The sequence below is a fragment of the Talpa europaea genome, assembly GCF_964194135.1.
Source record: "Talpa europaea genome assembly, chromosome: 10".
NCBI classification, from domain to species: domain Eukaryota; kingdom Metazoa; phylum Chordata; class Mammalia; order Eulipotyphla; family Talpidae; genus Talpa; species Talpa europaea.
The window spans coordinates 44,873,219-44,884,572 of NC_140077.1; the positions used below are offsets into that span (position 1 = coordinate 44,873,219).

Here is an 11,354-nt window from a genome sequence, read left to right on the forward strand (position 1 = left end):
ACTCTATGGGGGCTGGGGGGGCGGGGAATGGAGGGACTGGGGCCAAAATAAGGGGGTTCTAATTGTATGGGGAATATAAAAATAAAATTTAAATTAAAAAAAAAAAGAAATCTCTTAAAAAAAAAAAAAAAGAATCTTTCTTGCCAAAAGTCCTAACTTGCAGGCCAATTTGGCAAAAGAGCATTCTGCTAAGCAGATAATCTAAGTCTGGAAAGTCCTGGTTTTGATAATTCTAGTTTAGGTTTTATTTCTGTCTTTCCAGGATCCTCTGCCTAAGACTACTCCGCCCAGCACTTGGAAAAGCTTTACCTAAACTTGTGCCATATCTGAGGGCAGCACCTTGCAAGGTGTGGTTCTCTCCACTCTACTCAGTTGTCCACTTCCTCCTCTTCGTTCTGTTTCTCCTCTTCCAGTCTTTACTTATCTTCATCATGTCCTCATCTCCACCCTTACCCTGCTCTTCCAAATCCTCTTTTTTTTGCCTCTGTCCTTCTTTTGCTCTGAAGCTTCCTTCTTGCCCCTCTGCTTACGCCTATAACTTTTTTTTTTAAGTAAACATAATTGTCAAGATTTTACTATCTTCATAATAAAAGATGAAGCTTAGATCTGGATCACCTGGCCCTTTCTTTTATTATCTCCTCCCAGTTCTAAATGCTTGCATCTCTTAATAGCCAACATTCTCTTAGATCTGCAGTTGGGCTCAATACATTCAAGTCTCAGCACAATCTTTGTAGTTTTAGCCTTTTTCCGGATAATCGGCTGAGTCTGTCCACCAAAGCCACTCTGCTTCCTGTCATACCGCCATTTTCCCTGGGCATAGAGAGAATCCTTGCCCTTCTTGCACTGTGTCACTTTGTGGGGCTGATGCTTGCCATACTTCTTACGGAAGGTCCGGCGGGTTTTAGGAACATTCACCATGCTTACCAGAGCTCTATCGGCCTATATCATTCTTTTAAAAAAAAAAAAAAGATTTATTTATTTATGCATACAAGAGCTGGGGTACAGGCCAGAGATGCGGGGGGTGAGAGGATTTGTTATAGGACAGGGAGAGGGGCAGCCCAAACCCCGCAAACCTGCCCATTCTAAATGGGTTCTGCCATCCGCCGCATCAACACAAAACATATGACACTTTAATGGGAAGGAACTTTAATAAAAACTAGGAAACAATACAGGTAAGGCAAAGAGTCTAGTTTCTAAATGAAGCACCCAAAGTTACCCGTCCCCTCGTGGGTAAAATTCCATCCAAATGGGATTGGCCCAGAGCAAGGCCCCAAGGCCTGCCACAAGTCTAAAGCATCTTCCAGTGGGGACCCACAGAAAAGGGTCACAAACAACCAGACAAGCCCGGAAGGAAAAGAGCAAAATCAACATCAAGATAAAAGCTGCCATTGTCACCTCCCCATGGGTCTCACCCACTTCTGTGTCACCCAGTCCAAGACCAAAAGACAAGCGCAGTTTCTTCACATGTCTCTAGGCTCCATGCGCCTCCTCCAGGTCTCCTGGCTCCATCCTGCTTCCTTCCTCAGTCTCTTCTCCAGCTTCTCCTCTCCCTGCTCAGCTCCACCCTTCCTTGGGTGGGGCAGGGAACCTGGAACCTCCCCCTTTCCTGGGGACCACCCTGTTACAGATTCACCAGAGACAGAGTGGGGAACAGAACAGACAGATCTACTGAAATACACTGCTGAGGGAAGCAGCGGGCAAGACAGGCCAGGGATCGAACTCGTGCTGCAGAGGCTGCAGGTTGCTTCATAGTGCTGTACTTCACCCCGTGCGCCTCCAGGGAGGCCCCTATATCATACTTTTAATGGGGTGATGAGCCGCTGGAACACCATCTGTCCCGTGGCTGAGCGCACGTCACTGCTAACCAGTATCTTGCTTTTCCCTTTCATTTTCGAAGCCGTTGGCAAGCACAAATATGCCTGAGGAGATGGCACTGCACCTCCCCTTGGAGATGCCATTACAGGCCGGGAGTGGCTCCCAGACCATGCTGGTGACTAGACATTAGCCAGGTTCAGGGCCTCAGGCCTCTCTGCCATTGCCACTGGGCCGCCTCTGCTGCACCTCCCCCTGCAGTGACCCTTAGGGCTAATGGCTTGCCATGGTCCCTAGGTCTGGCTGGGCAAGGAACCAGCATGCAGGGGGAGAACAGCAAAACTCCCTGAAGCAGGGGAAGTACAGCAAAGTTCCCTGAAAACATAGATAAGACAGAAGCTTATCAAAAGATAACGACCACCAGGAACCACTACAAGAATGCTGAAAAACCTTATCCCGTCTTCCTAGAACTACAAACTTTAATCCCTTATTGTCTTTCTAAACTTCTTTCTTTCTTCTATAAAGGTCATTGCTTGTTAATTAAAAAATCATATGAAATCCTTAACACAAGGCTGACTCAAATGAAACATTACTAAACCCTGTAATAATTAAAATATAATTTAGGTAAAAAAGCAGTTAGTAAAAAATGCGATTATATAGTTTAAAAACAAAACTAATGGTCTATCTACTTAGGAATGAGGCTGGGTCCAGATGTAGATCACTGCCCTGTCGGTGATAGGCTGAGCCCATGAGCAAGCTGATTTCATTGATATTCATTGTTCCTGTGCTTTTGGAAAACATATATATACTGGTCACAAACTCAAAGAAAATTACACTCAGATTTACACTCTCTCTTGAAGTGTGTCTGTTTGGCCCCGTTTTGTATCGGGGTTGCTCTACAACAATTTCTTTAACCGATGCCCTGACCACCCTGAACGTTTCTCTCAACCCTGAGACGGCCTCATCGTCTACTGCTGTGCTGGTCCGCGGCAGGCTCCACCCAGACCTTCTTTTGGGGCCCCTCTGGTGTCTGGACTTCCTGCGCTCTGCCATCTTTTGTCCCCGTGACATCCTATGTTTATTTCTACTGTTGTAGAGCAACCCCGATACAAAACGGGGTGCCTGACTGTGGGTCCTCACCCGCGCGCTTAAAAGGACTTATCAATACTCTACTGCAGGCACACGTGAAAGGTTAATAAAAGGTTTATTTACAAGGGAAAGGGAAATGAGGAAATGTACAGCTCTGGGAGAAAAGTGGGAGACAAAGTTTTAAATGAGTCCTACCCGATCCGCCGATCAGGAATCCCAAAATGGCGCTCTCAGAGTTGGCCGCCAGCCAGGAGCGGTGAAGCCAGGAGGCGAGCGATCGCGAGCCAGAGAGGGAGCAAGGCCCACGTGTTTGGTTTTTATATCCAACCTGGCTGCCCAACTCCACCCTCAGGTCCCAGCCACCCTCCCCTTGGTGGTGATGGAATTTGTCTTTCCCAATGTCCTGATGGCTTTGGTCTGGAGTGGGGGTGGAGTCCACAAAGCCTGTATGAGATTATCTCAGGACATCCTTTCCCCCTAACAATTCCAGTGAGTTTTGCCAGTGTGTATGGAATGGGATGTGCACCCGAAGCACCATCCCTCTTGCTCCTCTCCAAGGGGGACTGGGAAGCGGCAGGGAGAGGACATCAGACTAAGCCAGCAGGGGCGAGGCGCCGTGGCGCTGCCATCAGGCATTTGATTGACAGTGGGAAATTAAGTCCAAGCCTCTAGCTTCATTTCTTCCTCATTTCATCCACCTTAGGGATGAGAACTGGTGTGCAGAATTTGAAGGATATACATGCCTTCTGTGGGGAAGTGGTTCTGGCTTTCCCTAGGGCTGAAAGAATCCCCAAGAAGTGTGTGTGTGTGTGTGTGTGTGTGTGTGTGTGTGTGTGTGGGGGGGGGGGTGGTGGGGGGATCTGTTCTCCGACTCTGAGCAACATGGATGATTCTTAAGCTTGTTATCTGACAGGGTCTTATACAGGCTCTGACCTCAGTGACCTACTTTGGCCACATCCCCTCCATTGTGCAACAACAACAAAGCTCCCCAAACTTAAAATTAGGAACAAGTGGAACTAAACTCTAACCACCCTTTTTTCTTTTTAAAGATTTACTTATTTATTCATTTATGTGTACAAGCACTGGGTACAGTCAGAAGCGCGGGAGGGTGAGAGAATTCACGAGAGCCAGAGCGGGGAGCAGAACAGACAGACTGACGAAATACACTGCTGAGGGGAGCAGTAGGCATGGCAGGGGAGGTCTGAGCGCCATGTGGGACCCTCACAGGCAGCTGGGGATCAAACTGGTGGTGCAGAGGCTGCGGGCAGCTTTGCAGCCCAGCGCTCAACCGCTGTGCCACCGGGGGAGGCCCTCTAACCACCCTTTAGTCTCTCTCTTCCCCTGCACCCTCTTCATGATTAATAACTGGTTCCACATGCATTCCTGGCAACTTGGAAAACTGATTGAATTACATTCCTAGTAAAATTCTGTGTTCTTCTGGGGTCAATAGTAGCATCAGAAATAAACATCTGCTGACTGCGGAGAAAACACCCTGCTGGGAAAGTCAAAACCCTTGACTCACATCACCTCGACTCACATCACCTCGAATGCCGCTACTTCCTCAGGCCTGGACATGTGAAGGCTTGCACTTCCTTCACATACCCTCCCCATTTATGTAATCTAGTACTTCCACCATTTGGGGAGTTGGTATTTTGGGTGGCGCCTAGCCTATGGACTCTCTTGAATCAACTTCTCATGTAAAGACATTTCTCATGGCCCAGAGTTTGGCTTTCTGGGCAAAAGCAAAAGACCCAGTTGGTCATCTACCTTACTTGTAGCTCAGACATCAGCCCAGACCTGACCGTCCTCCAGGACACCTACCACCCGTAGCTACTCTTCTTTTTGCTTAACAAAGTCTTGTGTTTGGTTGCTAAGCCAAGAGGTCAGGGTTCTTCATAAGACTGCCCCTTATCACCCACGGGTCAGGAGTGTGCATGCCTTCTTAGCATGCATGACATGGGGTTGGGGGGAATGTACCCCACAAGCTCTGCTGTGAGCAGGGCAGTTCACACTCTTGTCTCTTTTCCATCCAAGACCCTCCTCCTCAAGCAGAGAAAGAGTTCAGAATTTTCACAAGAACCAAGCAGTGACCCCACGGTGTCTGCTCTTACTGCAATCTGAAAGTAAGTCATAGGCTTTTGCAACCAGGTTGCCCGGAAGTGGTGTCTTCTCAGCGTGAGCTCAGCAGCCCAGGACGTGACCTCCTCTTCCCTACCCCTTCCTCCCGGCTCTACCTCTCATTTCCACTAACCAGCTGTGACCCTAATGAGTAACCACCAGCAGCTAAGGAATGGGTGCAAGCCTGTGGAAGATTCATTTAAAATTAACCCAGTTATTTCAAATGTCACCATAGCAGCCCTCTGATCCAAAGCTTCTTAGGGTTTTGATATCTTCCTACTCTGGGCCCTTAGCTCTGATTCCTTTGCAGACCATGAGTTCCCTTGAGGGAAGGGACTGTTTTTGAGTCAGGCTTAGGAAGCAGGCTCCTGAGCTCACTGAATTGAGGGCTCTAAGGAGCGCCAGTGGGAAGAGTGGACCCCCTTTTTTTCCTCTGACTGAAATATTGATACTAATAATAGGGGACAGTGGGAATGGTGATAGGCAGCTGAGGCTCAGGGAATTATTGCTCTCCTCCTGTTTTCTTGCTATAGGGTAAGGAAAAATGTCAGGCTTTTCTGCCCTCCCACCATCAGAATAGATGATGGATCCTTGCGGTCCCGAATGCATGCCTGATGGCGGGTACCCGGAGTAGGGTGTGGGCATAGGTAGATGGGATTCACCTGGGCTAAGACTGGGTTTTTAAGGGCGGTGTCACGGGGACCCCAGCAGAAGCCAAGAAGCCGAGAACGAACAGAAGCCGAGAGAGAAGCAGAGAACGCCAGAAAGCCCAGATAGAGAGAGGATTTTCTGGGGGCTGGAAGGTCTGCCAGCCTCCCGGCCCCCCAGCATCCCTGCCTGCCATGTACCTGGTAATCCCAATAAAAACCTGCAAAGCCACTGAGGATTCTGACTCCTCCTTTACCCAGTCTGCATGGGAACAGAAAAACCTGCTCAGTGTCCATTCCTGCCCCTATATTGCTATCCGAGCTGAGGAGGCAGAAAGGAAATCCACAGTCAGGGATGGACAGGAGGGACTCCGCCAGGGCTGCAGAGTGGGGCTGAAGACCTACTTCTGTTAGGGGGAAAAGATATCCTGAGCTAATTCCATGCAGGCTTTGTGGACTCTACCCCCACTCCAGACCAAAGCCATCAAGACATTGGGAAAGACAAATCCTGTCACCACGAAAGGGAAGGTGGCTGGGACCTGAGGGTGGAGTTAAGCAGCCAGGTTGGGTATAAAAACCAAACACATGGGCCTTGGGGGGCTCACTCTCTCACTCGCCTCCTGGCTTCACGGCTCCTAGCTTGTGGCCAGCTCTCAGAGTGCCATTTGGGATTCCAGATCAGAGGATCGGGTAGGAGGCTTTTAAAACTTTGCCTCCCACTTTTCTCCCTGAGTTGTACATTTCCTCATTTGCCCTTCCCTTGTAAATAAACCTTTTATTAACCTTTCGTGTGTGCCTGCAGTAGAGTATTGATAAGTCCTTTTGAGTGCGCGGGTGAGGACCCACAGTCAGGCAACCTGTTTTGTATTGGGGCTGCCCTATAACAGTTTGGCGCCCAACGCGGTTTCCAAGTAACACCTGGGGCTGCCCTATAACACTTCCTCCACGAGGTGGAAAATGGGATGAGTAAGCTGAGGTTACCACCCCACAGAGAGGTCAGACAGCCCTAACTATGAATGGAGTGACCCTTGGTCACAGGTCACACAGTTGAGAGGGAGTTTCTGTCACTACTAGATGCCATTTGTCGCTCCTAGTCAGCAGGGAGCCTCCTTGGATGGTACGTCTTACCTCCATCAGACCCCTTTGGTCATCCGGAGAAATCTATGGACCCCTTTTCAAAAGGCTGTTTTTAAACGGATATAAGACACTCAAAATTTCTACAAAAACAATCATATAAATAACAGTAATCAAAATATTGTTTAAAGTATCATACAGATGGTGAAGGAGGGTGTTCAGGAGGAAAGCCCACCCATGCATGAGCCTGGAGGCTACTTGCCCCCTTCTAGAGGAAAGCAGAAAGCAGCCTCAGACCCTGGAGAGATGGAGTAAAAAGTCTCAGGCAGATCCCAGAGGGAAACAAGGAAGAAATGGAGGAAGGCGTCTTGGGACCTTGAGCTTCAAGGGCAAGCCGCAAAGAAAAGACTCAATTCCGTTCTTATTGTCTGGAAAAGACAATATGACAATGGTATTGGAAGGCTCCAGGGAGTGGCAAAGATAACCAGACTTCACAGCAGCCAAACAATAGGGAAGTGGAGCTGGAGGAAGTGAAACCGATGAACCAGAGGTCTTGGGAGGCCCCTCCTTGCTGCCACCCCCTCTCAAGCCACTAAGGATGGAGGGACAAGCTGCCCGGCCCAGCAGGGTCTTCTTGCTGTTCTCTCCTGGTTCTGGTACCATTGCTGTTTAGTTCTCATCACCTGTGCTCTCCCTGTATTCCTTGAACTTACCAAGCACATTCTCGCTTCAGGTGATTTGTGTTGGCTCTTGTGTCTTCCCTGAATCCCTGTCCCTAGATACTTCTATGATTCGCTGTCACCTCAGTTTATTTTCAAATGTCATCTTAGAGTGCTCTTCCCTCCCCATCCTATCTTATCAAAAATAATCCACTATTCCTACCCCCCTAATCCTCTCTATCTCTCTATTGTGCCTGTACAGCCCAACATTATATTATACAGGGATGTATTGATTGTCTCCATCACTAGAAAATGGAGTCCTTAAGGCCAAGACTGTCATGTTCATCATTGTGTCCTTAAGAGTCTAGACCATGTTGACTCATGTCACAGAAACCTCACAATGTTTTGAAAAAAGGATCTTTGTAGATGTAATCAATTTAAAATGCAGTGTAGTACCAGGATGGGCACAGAGCAGGTTTTCTTTATGATTCCAGCAGACCAGACAGGCAAAGGAGAGTCCTGGAGCCCTTGGTGGCTTTCTCAGGCTTTTATTGATATTTACCATATAGTGCAGCAACCAGGTATACTGAAAGCAGGGGTGCTGAGGGGCCAGGAGGCCAGCAAGCCTCCCAGCTCCCGGCAAGTCTTCACTGTGGCCTTCTCTGGCACTCTTTCCTTCTCTCTCTTTCTCTCTCTCTCTTTTGGCTTTCTTTCCCCCTTTCCCTCTCCTGCTTCTCTTGGTGACTATCTCAATACTCCTCCCATGGCCCACAGAAGTGAACAACACAACAATGTAACAACTGCAGGTGCCCCATCAGATAGGGCAATCCTAATCGTAGGAGGGCAGAAAAGCCTGAAAACCATTTACCCTACAGCAGACAAACTGGACTAGGATGGGCCTAATTCAAATGTCCTTACAAGAAGAGGAAAATTTGTACACAAAATGAAAAAGATGCCAAGGTAAAGGGAGGTGGCCACGTGACTGTGGTTCAGAGATTGGAGTGATGGTCTACAAGCCAAGGATCGCTGGCTAGAAGCTATGAAAAGAGACAGAAGTCAGACTTCAAAAGGAGCCTGACCCTGCTGACACCTGGCCTCTGATATCTGGTCTCCAGAACCGTGAAAGAAGAAACTTTTGTTTTAAGCCATCCAGTTTGCGGCTTTCTGTTAGGGCAATCCTGGGGAGCTGATACACCAATGTTACCTGGAATCTAAGTCTCATAAGTGGTCAAAGATGGACCACTCCATTTGCTGGGTGCCCACCCTGGGGGACCTAAAAGTATCAGACATGCCCCTGCACTCATGGGGCTTTCAATCTAGTTGAGAAGATAACTTAGAGCTCGTTCTTGCAAAGATTTCCCTGCCTGTTCTTGTAAATGCATCTCCCAGGAAGAGGAAGTGATGGGCTTGCAATGAAGCAAGCACCGCTGGGAAGGGCTCCACTAAGGGGAAAGGAGCGCACCCTGGCAACAGGAAGTCATCACGGAACTGTGCAGTCAGATACGTAACGCCGGTCACATGCATCGTTTCAAATGTTCTCGTCACATTAGTGCAAGGCTGAAGGAAGAAGGTAAAATTTATTTTAATATGATATTTTAGTGAGCCCCAAATAGCCAACTTATTTTTATTATTTAATCAGTATAAAAATTACTAATGAGATCTTCCCATTCTTTCCTACTAAGTCCTCAATTCCAGCGTGCACGCTGCACTCAGAGCACATCTCAGAGCAGACAGGGCACATGTCAAGGCTCAGCGGCCACTCATGGCTATAGCTTCCCACCTGGACATCACAGCCAGAGAGGTTTCCACACAGGCCAGCAGTGCTGAGCAGGAGCACACAGTTTCATGAATAAGCTTTGGGAGGCCCATTTGTTTCCCGAAACTTAGCCAAAATTTGAGTGCAGCTACTTTTTACTGAGGAGAAGGTGGATTGTTTCATGAGATCTTCACAGGGGTCTGGGCACCTCAAAAGGTTAAGAGACCCTGGGGAGAGTGCAGATTTGTGACTGAATACTGAGTTCAGCTCCATCATTTGCTGCAGAGGAGTCTGGCCCTTACTCAAGGGAACACACACAATTGCTTATGACACAGTTTGGCCTAGAAGCCAGGTTTGGGACTCCACTAGCTCCCTTCACTGCCCCCACCCCCAGCCCTGCAGAGCAGCTGAGATTCTTGGGGTGACATCAGCAGTGGGGGGGTACAGGTTGCGGGGGGAAGTCAGCAAGCAGCAGTTTCCACAGCTTCTTGTGCCCACAAAGATGACACATTCTCCAGTACTCAGCTTAGTTCTCACAGAAGTTTCCACAGAAAGGACGCAGCTTCCTCTTTTCTGCTCTTGCCCCATCTTCCTGATCAGCGGTCGTGAATCTCCACACTGCCACTCAGAGGGAAGCTTCCTGTGGAAATCCTTCACCCCCTCACCCAAGTGTGGACAAGCAATGAAAGTTGTTTACAAGGAGTGTCACCAAATCTGACTGGTCATCAAACTCACCTCGAGGCGTTGTAAATATAGGCGCCTGGGCCCAAGACCCATGAAACTGGAATCTCTAGGAAGAGGACCCAGGAATCCTGCTAATGAGTTCTCCTGGTGATGCTTTTTATGTTCATCTTTTTTCTGAGGAAGGTAGCATGACAGCGAGAGCTGGGTTCTGCAGTCCCCTGCTGGATTCCTGCCACTTTCTAGCTCTGTGACTTTGGGCAAGTTTTCTTTTTTGAAACCTCTCTGAGTCTCCATTTCCTTACATGAAGAATGGAGATAATGTTGTTGTTGTTGTTTTTTAAAGATTTATTTATTTATTCATGCATACAAGAACTGGGGTATAAGCCAGAGGTGTGGGAGGTGAGAGGATTCACCAGAGACAGAGTGGGGAACAGAACAGGCAGATCGACTGAAATATACTGCTGAGGGGAGCAGCAGCGAGGCAGGAGAGGTCTGCTGTGCCGTGTGCGTTGCTTCCAGGCCAGATCAATCCCAGTGGGATCGAACTCATGCTGCAGTGGCTGGCAGTAGCTTGATAGCTCTGTCTTTAACCCCTGCGCCACCAGAGAGGCCCTGGAGATAATATAGTTATAGGGCAGGGTGAAGGGCACCCCCAAACCTGCCCATTCTAAATAGGTTCTGCTATCTACCACATCAAGACAAACTATACTCTAGTGCAATATAGAAAAGGGGAAGAATAAAGTTTCCAAATCAAGCACCCAGTTATCCACCCCTTGTGGGTAAATGCCCAGATAAACAGGGTTGGCCCAAGGGCCCCTGAGGCCCGAAAGCTTGTCACAAGTCTAAGGCATATCCTGGTGGGGACAGAAAAAGCAAAATCAAAATCAAAATAAAAGCTGCCATTGTTAACCTCCCACGGGTCTCTCATCCAACTCTTTCAACCAGTCCAAGACCGAGAAGCAAGCGCAGCTTCTTTACATGTCTCTCTGCTCCATGTGCCTCCTCCAGGTCTCCTTCTTGCTCTCCATTCTGCTTCTTTCGTTCTCCCAGTCTCCATTCTAGCTGCTTCTTCCCCCTGCTCAGCTCCATCTTCCCTTGGGTGGGGCAGGGAACTGGAACCTCCCCTTTCCTTGTGGACCACCCTGTTACAATATGAGATTAAATCATTCACAGATGGAGGAGCCCTGCTCTCCATGCTCACAGATGCCAGCCTTGTGGGCCCAGCTACCCCTCCCCAGCCAACCCCAGGACACCCTATTCCTTCTCCCTCACCTAATTGGGAAATTTCCTTCAAGAATATGGTCCCAGTGGCTTGAAGAAGACTCAAAAATTTCAGACCCAGCTCATTTAGGGTTGAGGTACTTCCTTGAGTTCTTCCCCAGATGCCAAAATAAAGAAACCATAGTTATTTTCCTTCAAAGGAGGGAAAAGGAAATTTCCTGTCACCAATTTCAGAGTCTTCACATGATCCCAAGTGTTTCCCACAAAAACCAGTGGCTGGGATCCTGTGATTTT

At 48.4% G+C, this 11,354-nt stretch overlaps 1 protein-coding gene across 1 annotated transcript; it reads right to left on the reverse strand.

Moving 5' to 3' along the window:
- Window positions 1-435: 435 nt before the first annotated feature.
- Window positions 436-1,018, reverse strand: LOC311178982 (large ribosomal subunit protein eL42-like). The gene has a single exon (XM_084245804.1). It carries the CDS (start codon window positions 916-918, stop codon window positions 601-603), a length of 318 nt encoding a protein of 105 aa, XP_084101930.1. The 5' UTR covers window positions 919-1,018; the 3' UTR covers window positions 436-600.
- Between the last annotated feature and the right edge of the window lie 10,336 nt (window positions 1,019-11,354).